We start from the raw sequence: 24,042 nt of genomic DNA, 5'->3' as shown, positions 1-24,042 counted from the left end.
TTCCCTAAAAAGAGTGGGGGAAGTTTTAGAGAGACGGAAAACATTTTTACCTGTGCTTAGGCCATTCTCCCGGTTACAACATAGTCTCAATAAATGTTAAGTATTTGCTAAATAAATAATTCTTTTCTTTCTTTTTTTAAGAGACAGTCTCACCTTGTTGCTCTTGGTAGAGTGCTGTGGCATCAAGGTCACAGCAACCTCCAGCTCTTGGGCTTAGGTGATTCTCTTGCCACAGCCTCCCAAATAGCTGGCACTACAGGCACTCACCACAACGCCTGGGTATTTTTTTGTTTCAGTTTGGCCGGGGCTGGGTTCGAACCTGCCACCCTCAGTATATGGGGTCGGTGCCCTACTCACTGAGCCACAGGCGCTGCCTCTTCCTTACTTCATTTTCTTCTTGGAATTTCTGTGTTCCTTTATCCTTATTAATGTACTCACTAGACAATGAGACCATGAAAACCTGTTGAACCTTTTGGAGTACATGTATAAAAGATAAGATATACTAAAACACTTTCTAGTCTTTATTTTGTCATTTTGAACACATTTTTATTTAAAAGTCACTGTAATTCAGTTATCAGTTAAAATGCTTTATTTCTTCAAGGTATTTTTAAAAAGGATTCAAATCTTTTTATATTCTATATTAGATATTATAGTCTTTGATTTAAAAGTCATTTTTGCTATGTATATTTTATCTTAAATATATAAAGAAATATATTTTTAGAGAGTATGTTGAAAATTAGGAAAATCAATAGTTCTGGTTCTGTCAGATGTAGTATTTAGAGTGTTATTTTGATAAAATCCAGTAGCTCTGATGTGGTCTGAAAATGCTTGCTCCTTTGGAGTATAATTGCAGGGAAAAAACTGTGGCATAGGTAAAAATTCACCATAATGACTTGAATTGGTTTTATACATAATCATCTGAGGTTTTGATAGTGAGGTTGCTGTATGGAGTGTCTTTGGGTCCAACATACATGAAAACACAGGATTGCCAGGGTTTACACAAGGAGGCAGTTGTTCAGGTTTCACTTCTGTGTCTGAATTTGTAGATGAAGTTTTTTTCTTATTCTAAAAGATAAACACATAAGATCATTCTCAATTATAAAGTTCTAAAAAAATTAAAACTTAGCCCTAGCTACTCCTGTTTTTTAGGAATCTTTTTTTTTTTTTTTAATTTTTTCCTGAGACAGTGTTTCCTGTGTTGCCCTCAGTAGGGTGCCATGGCATTACAGCTCACAGCAACCTCCAACTCTTGGGCTTATACGATTCTCTTGCCTCAGCCTCCCAAGTAGCTGGGACTATAGGTGCCCACCACAATGTTTGGCTATTTTGTTGTTGTTGTTGTCATTGTTGTTCAGCAGGCCTGGGCGGGTTCGAATCCACCAGCCAGCCCCGGCCCTAACCACTGAACTATGGGTGCTGAGCCAAGACAGCTTTTTAAACATTCTTTATTAGAACTATGAGAATTGATAAAAATATTTACAAATCATAGGTAAAACTCATAATCATCACAGTTAGAATAAGAAATACAGCTTGATTTTAGGGAAAGGAATAAGAACTTAGCCTTGATGTGTAACAGAGGGAAATGGCTTGAAAAGGATAAAAAAAATTCTCTGTCTCTTTAAAACCCCCACATCCTTTTTGAGAACTAAATCCTGCATCTTTGCCTGAGGCCAGTTGTCAGGAGGGGCAGAGCAGTGTCCTTTTTTTTTTTTGAGACAGGCTCAAGCTATAGCTCTGGGTAGAGTGCTGGGACATCACAGCTCATAGTAACCTCCAACTCCTGGGCTCAAGCGATTTTCTTGCCTCTGCCTCCCAAGTAGCTGGGACTACAGGCGCCCGCCACAATGTCCAGCTATTTTTTGGTTGCAGCCATCGTTGTTGTTTGGCAGGCTGGGCTGGATTCGAACCCACCAGCTCAGGTGTATATGGCTGGCGTCTTAGCCACAGGCGACAAGCCTGTCCTTTGTTCTTTGTACCACAGGAGAAGGCTTAAGGGAGAATTTTCCAGGTAGAAATCCAGGCAGGAGATGGGTTCCATCAGAACCATCAACTACACAATACCCTGAAGCTGAAAACCCTCCCTTTAAAACCTCTGTATTCCAGCTTTGGGGGAGAACAGTGGTACTTTGGGACAGGGGTCTGCAATTCTCCTTATGTGATGGCTTGGTAAGAGGTGGGGAGCAGCCATTAAGCAACTAATTACACAGTTAACTGAAAAATTACAATTATGGTAATTTTTTTTTTTTGTAGAGACAGAGTCTCACTTTACTGCCCTTGGTAGAGTGCCGTGGCGTCACATGGCTCACAGCAACCTCCAGCTTTTGGGCTTAGGTGATTCTCTTGCCTCAGCCTCCCGAGCAGCTGGGACTACAGGCGCCCGCCACAACGCCCGGCTATTTTTTTTGTTGCAGTTTGGCCGGGGCTGGGTTTGAACCCGCCACCCTCGGTATATGGGGCCGGCACCCTACTCACTGAGCCACAGGCGCCGCCCTATGGTAATTTCTATGATGAGAAAATATAACACATTTAATGAAGACATAGTAGAGGTTCTAACCAGTATTATGTGGGGGTTGGAAGACAGGGAGGCCATTCTGGTGAAGCATCATTAAATCTAAGACTGGAAAGCAAAGAAGAAAAAGAAATGAGAACAAAGTATGACCAACATCAAGTAAGTTAGTGTAAAAGTGTCTTGAGATGAGAATAGAAAGGCAGAGGCTAGCTCTCTCAGGGTTTTGTTCACTATGATGAAAATTTTAATCTTGGCTCGGCACCTGCAGTATAGCGATTACAATGCCAGCCACCTGCACCGAGGCTGGCTGGTTTGAACCCAGCCCGGGCCAACTAAACAACGACAACTGCAATGGAAAAATAGCGGGGCGTTGTGGCAGATGCCTTGGGAAGCTGAGGCAAGAGAATCACGTAATCCCAAGAGTTGTAGGTTGCTCTAAGGTGTGATGCCAGGGCACTCTACCCAGGGTGACATAGTGAGAGTCAGTCTCAGTGTTGCAGCCCTCATTGTTGTTTGGTGGGCCCGGGCTGGATTCGAACTCGCCAGCTCAGATGTATGTGGCTGGCGCCTTAGCCGCTTGAGCCACGGGTGCTGAGCCAAAAAAAAACAAAAAAGGAAAAAGTTTTTCTACAAAAACATTCTTAAAGGCCAGCTTTCACTTTAAAAGTACCATAAAACCATATTTAATCTACTAATTAGTCAAATTTACAATTTCTTTTCTTTTTTTTTGAGACAGGGTCTCTCACTTTGTTGCCCTTGTTAGAGCGCTGTGACGTCATAGCTCACAGCAATCTTAAACTCTTGGGCTCAAGTGATTCTCTTGGCTCAGCCTCCCAAATAGCTGGGACTATAGGCACCCGCCATTATACCCCACTATTTTTAGGGATGAGGTCTTCCTCCAGCTCAGGCTGGTCTCGAATCTGTGAGCTCAGGCAATTCACCTGCCTTGGCTTCCCAAGTGCTGGAATTACAGGCGTGAGCCACCATGCTCAGCCTATAGTTTTCTCTTGTTTTTTTTGAGACAGAGTCTCATTTTGTAGAGTGCCCTAGCGTCATAGCTTATAGCGACCTCAAACTCTTGGGCTCAAGCGATTCTCTTGCCTTAGCCTCCCAAGTAGCTGGGACTATAGGCACCCACCACAATGCCCGGACGGTTTTAGACATGGGATCTTTTTTTTCCTTAGGCTGGTCTGGAACCTGTGAGTTTAGGCAATCCACTCTGCTGGGCCTCCCAGAATGCTAGGATTATTGGAGTGAGCCATTGCTAGGCCCTTTGTGTTGGTTCTTTTGAGACAGTCTTGCTCTGCTGTCCTAGCTAGAGTGCAGTAGCATGGTCATAGCTCACTGCAAACTCACAGTCTGGGTTCAAGTGTTCAGACTGCCTCAGTCTCCAGAGTAGCTGGGACTACAGGTGTAAACCACTGTGCCTAGTTGATTTTTCTATTTTTAGTAGAGACAGGTCCTCATTCTTTTCCAGGTTGGTCTCAAACTCCTGAGCTCAAGTGAATGCTTGGATTACAGATATGAGCCACTTTGCCGGGGGAAGATTCAGCATTTCTTTCTTTCTTTCTTTTTTGCAGTTTTTGGCCTCAGGCGTATGGGGCTGGCGCCCTACTCCTTTGAGCCACAGGCACCACCCAAGGTTCAGCATTTCTAACAAAGTCTCAGGTGATACTCAAGTTGCTGGTTCCTGGATCACTCTGAGAACTGGGCTACACTTGCTATGGAAGGTGTAGCTAAACTGTAGCTAGGAATTAAAGAGGCATTTGGGGGACAAGACTGAGGGGTACTGGGGTTTAGAGAAAGAGGGAGTGGGTTACAGGGCTAGATAATGATGGCTGCGTGGATTATACAGGAACATGTCAACATGTAAAGCAGGTTAGTTGGGAAACTTGTTTTAATTTGTATACTTTCTGTTTTAACAGTGATAAAAAGCACAAATTAGGTGTGAAGAGTTCTGGATTCTGGGCAGTATGAGGTGGCTCATGCCTATTCTCCTAGCACTCTTGAGAGGCCAAGGCAGGTGGACTGGTTGAACTGTTGGAGAGAAGACTGAGCAGGAAGAGACCTTGTTTCTATTAAGAATAGAAAAATTATCAGAGAAGGGTGGCTACACCTATAGTCTCAGCTACTTAGGAGGCTGAGGCAAGAGGATTGCTTGAATCCAGGAGTTTGAGGTTGCTGTGAGCTATAAAGTTAGGGTACCCTAGCCTGGTGCAACAGAGTGAGAGGCCTAAAGTAATCAAATAATAAAAAAAAAGAGTTCTGGATTCTTTTTTTTTTTTTGTAGAGACAGAGTCTCACTTTATTGCCCTCGCTAGAGTGCCGTGGCCTCACACAGCTCACAGCAACCTCCAACTCCTGGGCTTAAGCGATTCTCTTGCCTCAGCCTCCCAAGTAGCTGGGACTACAGGCGCCCGCCACAACGCCCAGCTATTTTTTTGTTGCAGTTCAGCCGGGGCTGGGTTTGAACCCGCCACCCTCGGTATATGGGGCCGGCGCCTTACCGACTGAGCCACAGGCGCCGCCCAGAGTTCTGGATTCTAATGTTGGCATTAATAATAGCAGTATGTCTTGGGGGCAAGACATGATTGTAAGAGGGTCTTTACCTAACAAATGCAATCAGTGCAACCTGGTTTCTTGTACCCTCAATGAATCCCCAACAATAAATAAAAAAAAAATAGTATCACTTTGAATAAATTATTTTACAAGGATTCGAGTTCCTTGTCTATAAATAGAAAACAAAGGAAGTGGATTAAATGGCTTTGTTTTCTATTCTGAGGACTCTTGATATCAGGCTTCTCCAAATGCGTAATAGGAAACTAAGAGCAGTCTGGGCAACAGCAAAACTCTGTGTCTAAAAAAAGTGGCCACAGAAGTTGAGGCACATGCCTGTAATCTTAGCTACTTAGGAGGGGGAGTCAGGAGGACTGCTTGAGTCCAGGAGTTCAGGGTTATTATGAGGTATTGACTGAGCACTACACTCCAGCATAGGCAGCAGAGTGAGAACCTATCTCTTAAAAAAAAAAAAAAAGCTATTTTATAAAATAAATAAATAAATACCATAGTAGTGGTTGGTTGGCAGTGTACTAGCTGTGACTTCTAAGGCTTCTAACAGTGGAGTTATATAGATTATTTATATGCATTGAAGTTCTATTCTTTTTCCCTATGGTAAACTCTTGTCATTTATGGCGCTAAGACACTTTAAAAATCACTGTAATCTCTATATAAATACAATAAATTTCTATTATTTCTATTTTTACAGGCATGGCTCAATGCATATGTATGATGTTCCACTTTTAAAATTTGGGAGGCAGTGCCTGTGGCTCAGTGAGTAGGGCGCCGGGCCCATACACCAAGGGTGGCGGGTTCAAACCCGGCCCCGGCCAAACTGCAACAGAAAATAGCCGGCGTTGTGGCAGGCACTGGTAGTCCTAGCTACTTGGGAGGCTGAGGCAAAAGAATCATCTAAGCCCAGGAGTTGGAGGTTGCTGTGAGCTGTGACGCCATGGCTCTCTACCAAGGGTGACAAAGTGAGACTCTGTCTTAAAAATAAATAAAATAAGATAAAAAATAAAATTTATAGTGGGCTTGGCACCCGTGGCACAGTGGTTACGGCGCCAGCCACATACACCCATGCTGGTGGGTTCAAACTTGGCCTGGGCCAGCTAACCAACTGCAACAAAAAAATAGCCGGGCATTGTGGTGGGAACCTGTAGTCCCAGCCCCTTGGGAGGCTGAGGCAAGAGGATTGCTTAAGCCCAAGAGTTGTTGTGAGCTGCAGGCCACGGCACTCTACTGAGGGCAACATAGTGAGATACTGTCTCAAAGGAAAAAAAAATTTATAGTGAAGTTTTTGAAATTCCACTTTATATTAGTATATTATAGTTTACTAACACTCATTTACTACTCATACCTTGTAGCTGGCAAAGCTGGAAATAAAACATAGGTTTCCTGAGTCTAAGATCAATGTTCTTTTTTTTTTTTTTTTTGTGGTTTATTTTTGGCCGGGACTGGGTTTGAACCCGCCACCTCCGGCATATGGGACCGGCGCCCTACTCCTTGAGCCACAGGCGCCACCCAAGATCAATGTTATTCTCATCAAATCTTGATGTTTATTTATTTATTTTTTTTTTTTTTGGGTAAGAGACAGAGTCTCACTTTATTGCCCTGGGTAGACTGCCGTGGCATCACACAGCTCATAGCAACCTCCAACTCCTGGGCTTAGGTGATTCCCTTGCCTCAGCCTCCCAAGTAGCTGGGACTACAGGCGCCCACCACAACGCCCAGCTACTTTTTTATTGTAGTTTGGCCAGGGCCGGGTTTGAACCAGCCATCTTCGGTATATGGTGCCAGCGCTCTACCCACTGAGCCATAGGCGTCGCCCTCTTTTTAAAATTTTTTTTTGAGACAGAGTCTCACACTATGTCGACTTTGGTAGAGTGCTGTGGCATTACAGCTCACAGCAACCTCCAACTCCTGGGCTCAAGCGATTCTCCTGCCTCTGCCTCCGAAGTAGCTGGGACTATAGGCGCCCGCCAGAACGCCCGGCTGTTTTTTGGTCGCAGCTGTTGTTGTTTGGCGGGTCCGGGCTGGATTCGAACCAGCCAGCTCAGGTGTATGTGGCTGACGCCTTAGCCCCTTGAGTCACAGGCACCAAGCCCCCTGGCTGTTTTTTTTTGTTGCAAGCCCAGCCCAGGTTCGAACCTGCCATCCTCAGTATATCTGGCTGACGCTGTAACCACTTGTGCTATAGGTGCTGAGCCTTAATGTTTATTTTTTTGACACTGCTTATTAATTTGTTTTAAATATCAAGAGTAGCATAGTGCTATGCAATGGCTCTCGTCTATAATCCTAGCACTCTGAGGGGCCCAGGTAGGAGGATCCCTTGAACTCGAGTTCAAGATCAGCCTGAGCAAACCAAGACCCTGTCTCTACTAAAAATAAAAAAATTAGCCGGGTGTTGTGGTGCACACCAGTTCTCCCAGCTATTAAGGAGGCTGAACCCAGGATTTAAGGTTGCTGCGAGCTAGGCTGGTTGCACTCTAGCCTGGGCAACAAAGTGAAACTCTGTCTAAACAAACAAACAAACATACATCAGTAAAAAAACCCAAATAAATATCAAGAGCACAGACACTGGATAATTGTAAATCACAAGAATCTTAAGATTTTGATGGTATTTCAGTTTTTGTGAAAACATCTAGGTTTCTTCAGTATAGGGAAATGCTTTATAGGTTGAAGTTAGCTGTCCCCTAACTTATGGGAAAAAGCACCACCCTAACTTACTTACTTTTATGGGCACCTAGGCAGGTTGCCCAGGGTAACCCAGGGTTTTTGTTTTTTCTTTTTGTTGTTGTTACTCCTATCTCCTTAAGTTACTGAGAACTCTTTTTTTTTTTTTTTTCTTTCTTTTTGCAGTTTTGGCCAGGGCTGGGTTTGAACCTGCCACCTCTGGTATATGGGGCCAGCGTCCTACTCCTTTGAGCCACAGGTGCCTCCCAGAACTTTTTTTTTTTTTTATCAAATCACTCTATCACTGACTCTAAAATTCTGATCAGCCTTGGCTTAAAATGGATAAAATCAAATTTAGTCAAAACACCAAATAGTTGATAAACTTTGTTGGCACAATTAATGCCATAAAATCTGGATAAGTTAGTGTCTACTTAAATCTTTTTGATTTCCAGGATGACAAATGCTTATAGATTCAGAAATAAAATACTCATTGATCTTACTTTATATCATAGACTCTCACTGCAGCTTTCTTATTTGGGTTTTACCCTCTTCAAACTGGATATTCTTCAAATGTGGAGTTCAAAGCTGGGCACCCGTAGCACAGTGGTTATGGCGCCAGCCACATACATGGAGGCTGGCCTGGACCAGCTAAGCAATAATGACAACTGCTGCAACAACCAAAAAATAGCCAGGTGTTGTGGTGGGCACCTGTAGTCCCAGCTACTTGGGAGGCTAAGGCCAGAGAATCGCTTAAGCCCAAGAGTTTAAGGTTGCTGTGAGCTGTGAAGACACAGCACTCTACCCAGGGCAACACAGTGAGACTCTTGTCTCAAAAAATACATAAATAAAAAAAAAAAAATTAGCCAGGTGTTGTGGAACATGACTGATCCCTAGCTACTCCAGTGGCTGAAATGGATGATCTCTTGACCCCAGGAGTTTGAAGCTGCAGTGAGGTATGACCTTAGGATTTCTCCACTGCCCTCAGGCCTAAGCAATAGAGCAAGACCCTGTCTCTTAAAAAAAAAATGCAAATTATTACTTTAAAAGAATTAGCCAGTGAAAATGACTTAAGAAGCATAGATAGCTACCAATAAATGTTTTTTTTTTTTTTTTTTTTTGAGACAGAGCCTCAAGCTGTGGCCCTGGGCAAAGTGCTGTGGCATCACAGCCCACAGCAACCTCCAACTCTTGGGTTTAACTGATTCTCCTGCCTCAGCCTCCCAAGCAGCTGGGGCTACAGGCGCTTGCCACAGTGCCCAGCTATTTTTTGGTTGTTGTCATTGTTGTTTGGCAGGCCAGGGCTGGATTCGAACCCGCCAGCTCTGGTGTATGTGGCTGACACCTTAGCCACTTGAGCTACAGGTGCTGAGCCAATAAATGGTATTATTAATAGTTTTTTACTAATTTAACTTTAAGGTTCTCCTGAAGTTAGAGAAAGCCAGGCCACTTTACCTTTTAAAAGTCCTTTGGTATAAAAACACACATTGAATAATAAAAATTGCTGTTACAAAAATGTAATTATAAAATTAAAATTGTTTTTTCTTTTTTGGTGTTATGTCACAGTTGATGTTAAATTAGTTAACCCAAAAGGAAAAATAAAAACCAAAAAAAGGTCTAATTTGGAGACATCTTTTTGTCTCTGCTTAGGCCCACCATCATCCTTGTAAAGTTCTCCTTTTTCATTTATTTACATTTATCACAACTGGGAACAATCCATTGCTTCAGTCACTCGTGAGTATAAGAGCACCATATCCTTTTTTCTTCTTACCCTTTTTTTCTTGGACAAGGCACAATGTAAATAAATTTACAATTAAAAGGTAACGTTTTTCTTGTTCAAAATCATCACTGGACAGCTTTGCAGTGGAGTATGAGCGCGTACTGTCCCCCACTGTCTTTACACCTTGGTAGGCAATTGAGTTAACGAAACCTGTATTTGCATTCCTAAGTGTGAGAGCTTCGTGGTTGCCTACAAAGGTGCCTTTCGGAGGGGAATGGGGTGGGAGTGGATAATGCCTCAAATTATACCAACATTCAAGAACATCTAGCCACGGCACTGTACCGAGGGCGACACCGTGAGACTGTCTCAAAAAAAAAAAGAAAAATAAACTTACATAATTGTAGTCTGTCATTCTGGTACTTTGTTAATTCTTTCGGCAAACGCAGCCTTTCAGTGCAGCAGACTTCACGAAGTCCGCCGAGCGCCCAAGGACGCTTTTAAAACGGCCTTTTAAACTGCATCCAATTTAGGCAGCAAAGAGAAGATGAAGGGCTGGCTGGATCAACGCAAATAATCAGTCTCACCCGGGGAGGTGTTTTCCCGGGAAAACCGCCAACGCCTTCTAGCGGACGCAGCGCTTCTCCATAGCAACTGTGCGGGGCGCCGGGGCCCGGATGTTGTGAGGCTCCGCGGCTGCCCGCCGCAGCTTCCTGCCGCCTCCCTGCGGTGGGCTGCACGCCTCTTCGGGAGTCGTAGTTCTTTCCTCCGCCGCTACCCTGCAGGAGGCGCGGACGGGACTACGAGTCCCGGCTTGCGCTGCGGCGTCCCCCGGGCACGGCCTCGCGGCTGTGGACGCCTGCGAGTAGGTTGTTGTTTTTAAGAGAGGCGTCACGGGCTCACGGAGCGGTGACCGTCGCCGCCGTGACAGCCGGCGCGGTTGGGCAGAGGTGGCGCTGCTCCTTCAGGTACCGCACTGGGCGGCTTTAAGCCCGAGGAAAGGGTTCGGGGCCGACAGTCGGGGGTGCCCAGCTGGCACTCTCGACTCTGCAGCCTCGCGGGGGTAGTGGTGGGGTCTCCTTCCTGGGCTGGAGCTGCTTTTGCGGCAGGCATTTGACCCCAGGTGCCTGGCGTTCGCGGCCGCACGGGCCACATCCCAGGCCGGGAGTCCGTAGTTCCCGTGGCCCGAGGCGGCCCGTAAGGCGGCCGGTGTGGTCCTGCAGCCTCCGAACCCTGCGTGCAGCCCAGATCTGTGCGCCAAGTGTTGGGGAGCTGATGGCCCAGGGCAACCTCCTTGGTTCACTGGGGAGGGATGGGGAGGCATGGGGCGCCTCTCGGTCCTGACTGATGAGAATCCATATGGTAAAATGTTCTGTGCGTCATCTTGTCGGGTTTTCTGCCAGCCTATCTTTTGGTGACGTTAGAGCCCGGTGATGCCAGGAATAGAAAGATTAAATATTAAATAATTCAGCTGAGGTTTCTGCTCAGACACCTGCCTGATAATGATCAAAGCTCCCTCATTTCCCTCCTTGTCCTCCACGTGCCCCCTTTAGCGTTGGTCTTTCTGATCGAATTTTCTTCTCTAGCAGCTGTCCCACTAAGCGCGTTCTTCGTACACGTTGCGTGTTTATCTGTTTGATAAAGCCAACTTTGATAAAGCTGCCTTTGGGAGCGCCGATTTTAACGAACTCATCTAATGAAGTTATTTTGTTGAGTGGCGAAATTCCACTTCTACTTTAGCTTTGTTAAAAAACGAGGCGGGCCTTTCTTGTAGCTAAAATAGATAACTAGGGGCGCAAATTTTAGATTTGCCTCCTCCAGTAAGGTCACATCCACCAGATAGCGCTTGAAATGTCGCTATTAATGTGTCGTTTCTTTGGCTTAAGGTTTGAATCCTATTACGCCCCCACTTGTCCCAGGGTATTTATCACACATAGCCAGTGTGAATGGTTTACTGTTCCTTCCTGATCTCGGGTCATAGAGGGGAAGAAACGGAGAACGAATATTATTACAGTGAATAATTTTAACTTTTACTCTAGGGATGGATTCTAGTCAAAAAGCTACTGAAAGTTGCTCCCAAATATAATTTGAGGGTGTTTCATTTTTAAATGAAAATAAGTTGGAAAACAGTGTAATTCCAGGTTTGTGAAGTAAACCCTAGAAAATGAGGTCAACCTATTGCTGTTAGAAATAATTAAAAGGATATTCACTATTTTGGGCGGCGCCTGTGGCTCAAGGAGTAGGGCGCCGGTCCCATATGCCAGAGGTGGTGGGTTCAAACCCAGCCCCGGCCAAAAACCAAAAAAAAAAAAAAAAAAAAAAGGATATTCACTATTTTAAAGTGATTCTCTAGTAAAAGTACAAATGTTTTTTTCTTTCCTTTCCTTTCTTTCTTTTTTTTGAACACAGGGTCTCACTTTGTTGTCCTTGGTGGAGTGCTGTGGCGTAGTAGCTAATAGCAGCCTCAAACTCTTGGGCTCAAGCAATTCTCTTCCCTTAGCCTCCCAGGTAGCTGGGACTACATGCGCTCCCCACAGTGCCTGGGTATTTCTAGAGATGAGGTCTCACTCTTGCTCAGGCTAGTCTCCAACCTGTGAGCTCAGGCTGTCCACCCACAAGGGCCTCCTAGAGTTCTAGGATTATAGGAATGAGCCACTGCACCCACCCTATCATAAGCTTGCTTTCTTTGTTTCTTCTTCTTTTTTTTTTTTTTTTTTTTGAGACGAGTCTAACTTTGTAGCCCTCAGTAGCATGCGGTGGTGTCATAGCTCACAGCAACTGCAAACTCTTGAGCTCAAAGTGATTCTTGCCTCAGTGTCCCAAGTAACTGGAACTAAAAAAGGTGCCCGTCACAACACCCAGGTGTTATTTTTATTTTTTATTTATTTTTTTTTTGTAGAGACAGAGTCTCACTTTATGGCCCTCGGTAGAGTGCCATGGCATCACACAGCTCACAGCAACCTCCAACTCCTGGGCTTAAGCGATTCTCCTGCCTCAGCCTCCCGAGTAGCTGGGACTACAGGCGCCCGCCACAAGGCCCAGCCATTTTTTGGTTGCAGTTCAGCCGGGGCCGGGTTTGAACCCTCCACCCTCGGTATATGGGGCCTGCGCCCCACCGACTGAGCCACAGGTGCCGCCCTATTTTTTGAGACAGATTCTCACTCTGTCACCTTCGGTAGAGTGCTAGGATATCACAGCTCACAGCAACCTCCAACTCTTGGGCTTAAGCAATTCTCTTGCCTCAGCCCAGGGTATCACAGCTCACAGCAACCTCCAACTCTTGGGCTTAAGCGATTCTCTTGCCTCAGCCTCCCAAGTAGCTGGGAATACAGGCTCCCACCACAACACCCAGCTATTCTTTATTGGAGTTGCCACTGCTGTTTTAGCTGGCCAGGGTCGGGTTCCAACCTGCCACCCATGGTATATGGGGCTGGCGCCCTACCCACTGAGCCACAGGCATCGCCCCCAGCACTTATTTATTTATTTTATTTATTTATTTTTTGCAGTTTTTGTCCAGGGCTGGGTTTGAACCTGCCACCTCCAGCATATGTGGCCAGCGCCCTATTCCTTTGAGTCACAGGTGCCGCCCCCAGCAGTTATTTTTAAAGATAGCATCTCACTTTTGCTCAGGCTGATCTTGAACTGGTGAGCTCAGGCATTCCACCCGCCTCAACCTCCCACAGTGCTAGGATTACAGGCGTGAGCCACTGTGCTCACCCCATCCTTATTTTTCTACTTTTGGCAGAGATGTTATCTCATTTTGCTCAGGCTCCTCTGAACTCCTGAGCTCAAGGGATCCTCCCCCCTCAGCCTCCCAGAATGTTAGGATTACAGGCGTGAAACACCCATGCCAACTTGTTGTAAAAAAAAAAAAATATTTGTGGAGAGTGCTGTTGTTGCATCTGTTAGAAAGCCCCCAGGCAAAACCAAAAACAACTGCATCCAAACCCCCCACCCCCAGCAATTCCAATTGTGTGGACTCTTTAAAACATTTTAAAAAGCAAATAAGCAACAGTAGTAAAAACACAAGCAGAATCTGTTGCTGCCTCCACAGACTATATGAATTTAAACGTAAATTATCTGGAGAGAAGAGACAAGAAACGGAGAAGTTGGGACTGGGAAAAAAAAACTAGGTAAGGCAGTAATTCTTAGCATTTGCACATATCTTTTGATCTTTTTTTTGTACAGTAAAATCAAAGGCAAAAGTGCTTAGCTTTTTTTCATATAGGGATGGGCAATCTTGATTATTCTGTAAATACACCTGGCCATAAAAGAGCCCAGATAGTAACCTACGGAAAAGATGTAGATGGCTTGGCGCTGTACCACAGTGGTTATGGCACTAGCCCACATACGCTGAGGCTGGTGAGTTCCAACCTGGCCTGGGCCTGCCAAACAACAACAACTACTACAACAACAAAAAAAATAGCCAGGCGTTGTGGTGGGCGCCTGTAGTCTTAGCTACTTGGGAGCCAGAGGCAAGAGAATTGCTTAAGCCCAAGAATTTGAGGTTGCTGTGAGCTGTGATGCCACTGCACTCTACCAAGGGCAACATAGTGAGAGTCCGTCAAAAAAAAAGAGAAAAGATCTGGATGTAGCAAAATTTATTATTTATAAGCATTTGCCAGTGGAAATTAAGGTTTGCTATTATTTATAACTGGGCATTTTAAGCTTGTTAACATCGAGTCAATTTGTTACATTGAATTACCATGATTTTGGGCGGCACTTGTGGTTCAGTGAGTGGGGCACCAAACCCATATACCGAGGGTGGCTGGTTCAAACCTGGCCCGGCCAAACTGCAACAAAAAATAGCTGGAAAAAAAAAATAGCTGGATGTTGTGGTGGGTGCCTATAGTCCTAGCTACTCAGGAGGCTGAGGCAAGAGAATCTCCTAAGCCCAAGAGCTGGAGGTTGCTGTGAGCTGTGACGCCATGGCACTCTACCGAGGGCAACAAAGTGAAACTCTGTCTCTAAGAAAAGAGAAAAAAGGAATCACCATGATTTTTACATGTCTGATATTTTGGATTATGTTAGTTTTGTTTTGTTTTATTTTCAATTAATGGTTATGTTGCATGTGGACAGGTAAGTAATGCATAATCTGTTGGCCTGTATTTTGTTTTCTGTCATAAAGGGCCACATTTTTCTTCCGTAGGAATACTCAGGGCATTTTTGCTATTAGCTTTAATAAATTGGAATTTACCTTAATTTTTTTTTGAGACAGTCTCACTTTGTTGCCCTTGGTAGAGTGCTGTGGTGTCATAGCTCATAGCAACCTCAAACTCTTGGACTCAAGTGATTCTGTTGCCTCAGCCTCCCAACTAGCCGGAACTATAGGCTCCCACCACAATTGCTGGCTATTTTTAGAGATGAAGTCTCACTCTTGAACCTGTGAGCTCAGTAGTCCAACTGCCTTGGCTTCCCAGAGTGCTAGGATTACAGGGGTGAGCCACCGCACCTGGCCTCAATATTTTTTTATCTTGTGTTTTGTGGAATGTGTTGGTTCAGTGTATTATTGAGCTTTGAGTTCAATCACAGGGCATAAAAAATATTCATAATCAATTCACATGTCCAATTTGCTGACTCCCAAATTATTGTTTAGATTTATAATTGTATTATCCAAGTTAAGATTTTAAAAAATGAGATGAGTTCAAACTGCTAAAATCATAGATGTAGTTTTTTTTTTAACATGTTAATAACACGGACCTGTTAAGCCCAAGCTATTTATTTATTTATTTTTTTAAGCCCAGGCTATTTAAAAACAGAAAATGCCGACTCATCTAACAATGCAGAACTACTAGAGCGTGAATTGTTTTTGTGTTTGTGTGTGGTGAAGGTGAGGAAGTTGCCATAGTCTAAGTGATAATTACATTTTCAAGAATTTCCTTCCTGGCAGTTCTGCAATTTTGACTAGATTAAGACAGTTTAAAAAAATTAAGTTAGAGTTGTTTCTAGTGTATTGTATCAGAAAATTTTACCCACATCTCTCAATTTGAATTCTAAGATAAAATGTGGCCCTATAATGTGGAAAGAATTACAATTAAGTGATAAACAAAGGAACTTTTTTTAATGTGGATCAGCACCTGTGGCTAGGGTGTCAGCCACATACATTGGAGGTGGTGGGTTCGAATGCAGCCCAGGCCTGCCAAACAATGTCGACAGTACAACCGAAAAATAGCCCGGCGTTGTGGCGGGCACCTGTAGTTAGTCCCAGCTACTAGGGAGGCTGAGGCAAGAAGGACATTTAATGTGTGGGAAGCTCTTTTAAAGGGGCTATCTAGTTTTCCGAGGAAGTATGAGTAAGGTGAGTTAAAAGATTTTCTGACATCATAGAAAGTCAAGAATGTATTTTTAAATTAAAAACCCCTCAAATTGGGGGCGGCGCCTGTGGCTCAAAGCTTTGAGTAGGGCTCCGGCGCCATATGCCAGAGGTGGCGGGTTCAAACCCGGCCCTGGCCAAAAAAGAAAAAAAAAAAAAAAACCCAAATTGGCTTGGTGCCTGTACTACAGTGGTTACGGCACCAGCCACATACACTGAGGCTGGCAGGTTCAAACCTGGCCAGAGCCCGCTAAACAACTGCAACAGAAAAATAGCTGGGTGTTGTGGTAGGTGCCTGTAGTCCCAGCTACTTGGGCTGAGGCAAGAGAATCATTCGCTTAAGCCCCAGAGTTGGAGGTTGCTGTGAGCTGTGACACCCTGCTACTCTACCGAGGGTGACATAGTGAGACTCTGTCTCAAAAAACAAAACGAAACAAAACAAAAAACCCCAAAATTATTTTTCTAAAGGACTTGTTCATAAATCACTATTCTTCTGAAACCTTACTTCTGGTTCATACTGCCAGTGAGACAAAGTATTAAAAAGAGTTATTGGACTGGGAATCAGAGGATTTTTAATGGTTTCATTTATAAATGTCCAGTTGTCTTACTTCATGGGGATTTTTTTTTTTGTAGAGACAGAGTCTCACTGTACCGCCCTGGGGTAGAGTGCCGTGGTGTCACATGGCTCACAGCAACCTCTAACTCTTGGGCTTACGCGATTCTCTTGCCTCAGCCTCCCGAGCAGCTGGAACTACAGGCGCCCGCCTCAACGCCCGGCTATTTTTTGTTGCAGTTTGGCCGGGGCTGGGTTTGAACCTGCCACACTCGGCATATGGGGCTGGGGCCCTACTCACTGAGCCACAGGCGCCGCCCTCATGGGGCTATTTTTGAAGGTCAAACCATACATGAAAAAAATCACTTTGTAAGTGGCAGAGTTATCTACCTATCTAAAGTATTATTCGCCTGCATATGTGACATTTACATAAAGCACTTCATATATTAGAAGTATGGTGACCTGATGTGATGTGTACTTTTTGACTAGGAGTTTTGATGAACAAAAGTCAAGTGATACAATATACTTTTGAAGTATGGTGATGATGATCTGATACATCTTGTGACTGGGAAGTTTGATGAAAAAATAGTCAAAAGAGGGACTTCTTTGTTTTCATGATAGGACTTGGTGGCTGAAGGAAACTTGGCTCTTGTCCTGACTATGACTTTGCATTTTGCTGCATTAAAGGTCTTGAGACTGCAGTATATTTCTATGATTGGGCTTTTAATTTTGGCTTTGACTTGTTTCTTTTCTTTTTTTTTTTTTTGTAGAGACAGAGTTTCACTTTATGGCCCTTGGTAGAGTGCCATGGCATCATATAGCTCATAGCAACCTCCAACTCCTGGGCTTAAGCAATTCTCTTGCCTCAGCCTCTCGAGTAGCTGGGACTACAGGTGCCCGCCACAACGCCCGGCTATTTTTTGGTTGCAGTTCGGCCGGGGCCGGGTTTGAACCTGCCACCCTCGGTATATGGGGCCGGCGCCTTACTGACTGAGCCACAGGTGCCGCCCAGCTTTGGCTTGTTTCAATCTCACATCTATAAGTGTAAGAGAGATCATTAATCTAATTTTTTAAGGTCCTGAAATGGACTTTAACTTGGCTTCATGAACAATGAGACTACATTGGATATAAAACCTGAGTCCTCTGAGAGATACATTACAGATAGGTTTTGTGTGTGTAAGCCCTGGTTTTTGAGCCAAAGAAATAAAGTAGAATTTAGATGCCTTCTGGGGAAGTGATTCTTGGCTATTAAGAGCGTCTGACCTTGGAGATTAACTTCAAGTTAGATTGACATATAGAACATTCAAGTAAAAAGTCTTCTGGAAATAAAACTTGAGATAAGTGAAAGTAAAAGGCAAAGGCTCAAGCGGCTAAGGCGCCAGCCACATACACCTGAGCTGGCAGGTTTGAATCCAGCCTGTGGCTGCCATACAACAATGACGGCTGCAACCAAAAAATAGCCCGGCGTTGTGACGGGTGCCTGTAGTCCGAGCTACGTGGGAAGCAGAAGCAGGAGAATCGCTTGAGCCCAGGAATTGGAGGTTGCTGTGAGCTGTAATGCCATGGCAATCTACGCAGGGCCATAGCTTGAGGCTCTGTCTCAAAAAAATAAAAAAAATAAAAAGTAAAAAGCAAAGAAATATATAATGTATCAGGGTTGATCATGACTGCTTAATATGTGTATAATTAGCTGATAGCTCATATAACACATTTACTAAGATTTTATCTTGGATTACTCCCAGAAGTAATAATGGATGTATATTTAGCTTTCTGTTATAAGTTATACAAAACTTTAGCAAATAGAGAACAATATAAATGTATAAAATTCCTTTACTTTTCAGATTTCTTTCCTTTTTTTTTTTTTTTTTAAGACAGAGTCTCACTTTGTTGCTCTTGGTAGAGTGCCGTGATGTCACAGCTCACAGCAACCTCCAACTCCTGGGCTTAGGTGATTCTCTTGCCTCAGCCTCCCAAGTAGCTGGGACTACAGGCGCCTGCCACAATGCCCGAGTATTTTTTTTTTTATTGCAGTTTGGCAGTTTGGCTGGGGCCGGGTTTGAACCTGCCACCCTTTGTATATGAAGCCGGCACCCACTGAGCCACAGGCGCCGCCCCTTCTTCTTCTTTTTTTTTTTTTTTTCTTTTTTTGAGACAGAGTCTCACTATGTGTCTCTTCGTAGAGTGCTGTGGCATCATAGGTCACAGCAAACTCCAACTCTTGGGCTTAAGCGATTCTCTTGCCTCAGCCTCCCGAGTAGCTGGGACTATACGCGCCTGCCACAACACCCTGCTATTCTTTTGTTGCAGTTGTCCTTGTTGTTTAGCAGGCCTAGGCTGGGCAAACCCACCAGCCTCTGTGTATGTGGCTGGTGCCCTAGTCACTGAGCTATGGGCACCAAGCCCAGATTTCTTTCAAATGAAAAGTAGAAGAGAGCTGGGCAGTGCTGGGGCTCAGTGGTTAGGGCGCTGGCCCCATATACCAAGAGTGGTGGGTTTGAACCCAGTCCCAGCCAAACTGCAACAAAAAAAATAGCCAGGCATTGTGGCATGCGCCTGTAGTCCCAACTACCTGGGAGGCAGAGGCAAGAGAATCGTCTAAGCCCAGGAGTGGAGGTTGCTGTGAACTGTGATGTTACAGCACTCTACTGAGGGCAATAAAGTGAGACTCTGTTTCTTAAAAAAAAAGAAAAGTAGGGTGGCCCTGTGGCTCAAAAGGGTAGGGCGCTGGCCCCATATGCTGGAGGTGGCAGTTTCAAACCCAGCCCCAGCCAAAAAAACTGCAAAAGAGAAAAGTAGAAGAATTTTTTATTTTTGTGAAAAAGACGTTTAAAAAACAAAAATATGGATATGTAATGAATATGTAATTTTAACAAGTAACGAGATTTTTTTCTTTTTAATTTGAGAGTAGAGGGAAACAAAGAGCCAGAATGCAGTATTTTACTTTTTTTTTTTTTTTTTTTGCATTTTTGGCCGGGGCTGGGTTTGAACCCCCCACCTCCGGCATATGGGGCTGGCACACTACTCCTTTGAGCCACAGGCACCGCCCCAGTTGTTTTACTTATTTACCTATAAAAGGGAGAAAGGCCAGTAATGCCTTAATAATACTCAGCTGAGGGCAGTATACTTGTATCTGTTAGACCTTTCAGGCTTTTACAGAATTAAGGTATAAAAATCCTGGAAAGTCGTGATTTTTCTCAGAATGAGAATACCTGATGAAAGCAATATTTCCATACCAGCAGTTTCTTGATTTTGAGTTCTTATTGTTTAGTCGTTTTATTTCAGACTTTTAAAAATCAGAGGTGCAATTTCTTTTATTTCATTTTTTTTTTTTTGGTTGCAGTTTGGCCGGAGCTGGGTTTGAACTCGCCACCCTCGGTATATGAGGCTGGCACCCTACTCACTGAGCCACAGGTGCCGCCCTTTATATTTATTTGTTTATTTGCAATTTCTTTTAGACTGAATGAAAAAGGGATACATTACCCCTCAGTATCTGTAGGACATTGGTTCCAGTATCTCCTGTGAATAATAAAATCTCAGGATGCTCAATCACCTTATATTAAAAGGGCATGGTATTTGCATCCTATATTCTTTAAATCATCTGTAGAAAACTTACAGTACCTAATATAATGTAAATGCTGTGTAAATAGTACTTTTCTTTTTTGAGATAAGAGTCTCACTTTGTCACCTTTGCTTGAGGTGTCATGGTGTCATAGCTCACAGCAACCTAAATCTAGGGCACAAGCAGTACTATTGCCTCAGCCTCCCTGGTAGCTGGTAGCTGGGATTACAGGTGTCCACCACAATACCTGGCTATATTTTAGAGGTGGGGTCTCACTCTTGCTTAGGCTGGTCTTGAACTCCTGAGCTCAGGCAGTCCATGAGTCTTGGCCTCCCAGAGTGCTGGGATTACAGGTGTGAGCCACTGATACCTGCCTATAATTGTTGTACTGTATCATTGAGGGAATAATACAAGAAAAAAAAGGATCTCTTTTTTTTTTTTTTCAGTACAGATGCGGTTTTTTTCTTGCTTTTCTTTTTTTTTTTAGATATTTTTGCACTGAGGTTGGTTGCATCAATGGATCCTGAATGCGGAACCCACAGATATGGAGGGTTCACTGTACTTTTATCTTTAAATATGACAGTAGTTGGTTTTTGTTTCCTAATTCTAGGTTCTTACATCATAGAAGGAACCTTGTGAGGTAATTGTGTATTGACTCATTTCTGTTGCAGAATTTATTTTCTAGATCAAAACCTGCTATCTGTAGCAGTATTATTGCCTCTTTTTGGTCATGATAAAGTGAGATCTTTCATTTTTTTCCAGGTTTTTCCAGATACCTATCTTTAGTGAAAAATTTCAGTGTTTTCTCACTCCAGGAGAATTGGATAGCCTGCTTACTATGGATAGTTATTTTTGGATTCACTTTCATGATGGATATAACCAAGAAGCAGGACAGTTTATACTTCTTTATAAAGTCGTTTATACCCTTATATTACTCTAAAATTAAAAAAAAAAATAGTACCCTTGGGGCGGCGCCTGTGGCTCAGTCAGTAGGGTGCTGACCCCATATATCGAGGGTGGCGGGTTCAAACCCAGCCCCGGCCAAACTGCAACCAAAAAATAGCCGGGTGTTGTGGTGGGAGGCTGAGGCAAGAGAATTGCTTAAGCCCAGGAGTTGGAGGTTGCTGTGAGCTGGGTGAGGCCACAGCACTCTACTGAGGGCCATAAAGTGAGACTCTGTCTCTACAAAAAAAAAAAAAAAAAAAAAATAGTACCCGGGCGGCGCCTGTGGCTCAGTGAGTAGGGCGCCGGCCCCATATGCCGAGGGTGGCGGGTTCAAACCCAGCCCCGGCCAAACTGCAACAAAAAAATAGCCGGGCATTGTGGCGGGCACCTGTAGTCCCAGCTGCTCGGGAGGCCGAGGCAAGAGAATCGCGTAAACCCAAGAGTTAGAGGTTGCTGTGAGCCATGTGACGCCACGGCACTCTACCCGAGGGTGGTACAGTGAGACTCTGTCTCTACAAAAAAAAAAAAAAAAATAAAATAGTACCCACCAAGAGTATACAGAGTTTCTCTTTCTGCATATCCTCACCAGCAATCGTTATTGCCTTTTTTTTTTTTTTTTTGAGACAGTCTTTGTCCCCCTAGGAGGAGGACCCTGGTGTCATAGCTTATAGCAGCCTCAAACTCCTGGGCTCAAGCTATCCTCCTGCCTCAGTCTCCCAAATAGATGGGACTGCAGGCGCCCACCACAGTGCCCACCTAATTTTTAGAGATGAGGTCTTAACTCTTGCACAGGCTGGTCTGGAACTCATCAGCTCAAGCAGTCCACCTGCCTTGGCCTCTGAGTGTGCTAGGATTACAGGTGTGAGCCGCCAGGCCTTGTTACTGTTTTTTTTGAGAAGAGTCTGACTTTGTTGTCCTCAATAGAGTACTATGGCGTCATAGCTCACAGCAACCTCAAACTCATGTGCTCAAGTGATTCTTTTGCCTCATCCTCCTGAGTAGCTAGGACTACAGGCATGTGCTACAATGCCCTGCAATTTTTTTTTTTTTTTGAGACAGAGTCTCACTCCGTCGCCCTAGGTAGAGTGCTGTAGCACCATAGCTCACAGCAACCTCCAGCTCTTGGGCTTAGGCGATTCTCTTGTCTCAGCCTCCTGAGTAGCTAGGACTACAGGCGTCTGCCACAATGCCTGGTTGCAGTTTGGCTGGGGCTGGGTTCAAACCTGCCACCCTCCATATATGTGCCCTACCCACTGAGCCACAGGCACCGCCCCCAACCCAGCAATTTTTGTTAGAGATGAGGTTTCACTCTGGCTCAGTCTGGTCTTGAACCCACTCAGGCAATCCACCTGCCTTGGCCTCCTAAGTGCTAGGATTACAGGCGTGTGCCACTGTACCCGGCCTGTTACTGTTTTTTTTTTTTTTTTTTATATAATCACTTTAAATTTAAAAATTACTTCTGTTGTATGCTGCAGATATTTTCCCAGTATAATATTGATATTTATTTATAGTGACTTTGCTGGGTGTGGCTATAATCCTGGCACTTTGGGAGGCAAGAGGTTGATTGCTTGAGGCCAGGAGTTCAAGACCACCCAAAACCAAAACAAAACAAAATTAGGCGTGGTGATGCATGCTTCTAGTCTTATCAGGAGGCCAAAGTAGGAGGATTGCCTGAACCTAGAAGTAGTTCTAGTACTTCTAGCCTCCTGGGGGCTGTGATTAAACCATGGCATTCCAATCTGGGTAGCAGAGCCAGACCCTGTTACGAAAAAGAAAAAGGGGCTTGGTGCCCGTATCACAGTGGTTTCGGTGCTGGCTACATGCATCGAGGCTGATGGATTTGAACCCACCCTGGGCCAGCTGAACAACAATGACATCTGCAACAAAAAAACAGCCAGGCATTGTGGCGGGCTTCTGTAGTCCCAGCTACTTGAGAGGCTGAGGCAAGAGAATCGCTTAAGCCCAAGAGTTGGAGGATGCCGTAACCACTGTGTGGGGGTGCCGAGCCAGTGTGTGTGCCCATCTTATTTCACTTAATATAGTGTCCTCTAGTTCCATTCGTGTTGGTGCCAGTGGCAGGATTTCATTCTTTTTTACAACTTAACAGTTTTCTATTATGCATATAGAACATTTTCTTTATCCATTTATTTATTTATAGTTTTACTGTATTGCCTTCAGTAGAGTGCTGTGGCGTCATAGCTCACAGCAACCTCAAATTCTTGGGCTTAAGTATTCTCTTGCCTCAGCCTCCCAAGTAGCTGGGACTATAGGCACCCGCCACAACATCTGACCATTTTTTGGTTGTAGTTGGCCCGGGCTGGATTCAAACCCGCCAGCTCTGGTGTATGTAGCTAGCACCCTAGCTGCTGAGCTATAGGCACCGGAGCCTTATTCATTTATCTTTTAATGGATACGTCATACCTTGGCTATTGTGTATAGTGTTGTGACAAACATAAGAGTACAGATACCTCTTTGACATACTGATGTTTATTTCTTTTGAATATGCCCAGTACTGGGACAGCTGGATCTAGAGTCTTCTTTATGCTCCTCTTCCAGTGTTGAAATCTTTCTGATCAGTATCCCTTTGCTTGTTGATGGTTGCCATTTTGTACCTTTCCTGTATTGTCAAATTCTCCCTACTGGTTTTCCCTCTCTCTCCATCTTGGCATGCAAATATGTTTAGGTCTTTCCCATCTTGAAAAACTCCGTCTTAACACTAACATCTAAACTCTAATAAGAGCTCTACTCCTTTCCTTTCATGGCCAAGCTCTTCACAAAGTACTATAAGTATATACTTGTCATTTCAGTATTCTCTCCTAAGCTGTAAATCTTTGTATCTGATGGACAACTGAACATTTCCTAATTGGATGTCTATAAATCATCTGAATTTGGTGTGTTGAAAAGAGAACTTAATGCCCTGACACCCAGCGCTTACTTCCTCTTTACCCATCTCCTCTGTTTCTTCATATTTCTCTAGTCTCTCTGAATGCTACTGATAAATACTTTTCCTTTACGTCGAGGGTGGTAGTTTATCTCTTATATATCTTCTTTACTTTTGTTTTTTAGAGACAGAGTTTCATTTTATTGCTCTCGGTAGAGGGCTATGGCGTTGTAGCTCACAGCAACTTCCAACTCCTGGGCTTAGGTGATTCTCTTGCCTCAGCCTCCTGAGTAGCTGGGACTACAGGCACCCGCCACAACACCCAGCTATTTTTTG

The 24,042-nt window shown here is 44.2% G+C and overlaps 2 protein-coding genes across 4 annotated transcripts in view; one reads left to right on the top strand and one right to left on the bottom strand.

The window, feature by feature from the left end:
* Nucleotides 1-501: 501 nt before the first annotated feature.
* PIERCE2 (piercer of microtubule wall 2) lies at nt 502-10,145 on the bottom strand. The gene is made up of 2 exons (XM_053593353.1): nt 9,853-10,145; nt 502-1,065 (listed from the first exon to the last, which is right to left on the bottom strand). The coding sequence occupies exons 1-2, from the start codon at nt 9,868-9,870 to the stop codon at nt 718-720; spliced, it is 366 nt and encodes a 121-aa protein (XP_053449328.1). The 5' UTR covers nt 9,871-10,145; the 3' UTR covers nt 502-717.
* A 141-nt stretch (nt 10,146-10,286) lies between these two features.
* The window catches only part of CCPG1 (cell cycle progression 1), a 57,668-nt gene continuing 43,912 nt past the window's right edge, over nt 10,287-24,042 (top strand). For 2 of the 3 annotated variants that reach the window (XM_053593347.1, XM_053593346.1), the window contains exon 1: nt 10,287-10,423. The gene's annotated coding sequence lies outside the window, so the exon portion shown is untranslated. The remainder of the gene's footprint in view (nt 10,424-24,042) is intronic. The other variant, XM_053593345.1, reaches the window with a different exon arrangement.

Source organism: Nycticebus coucang, chromosome 6, assembly GCF_027406575.1.
Source record: "Nycticebus coucang isolate mNycCou1 chromosome 6, mNycCou1.pri, whole genome shotgun sequence".
In the NCBI taxonomy this organism is placed as follows: domain Eukaryota; kingdom Metazoa; phylum Chordata; class Mammalia; order Primates; family Lorisidae; genus Nycticebus; species Nycticebus coucang.
This window is presented reverse-complemented; position numbering and strand designations above follow the sequence as displayed.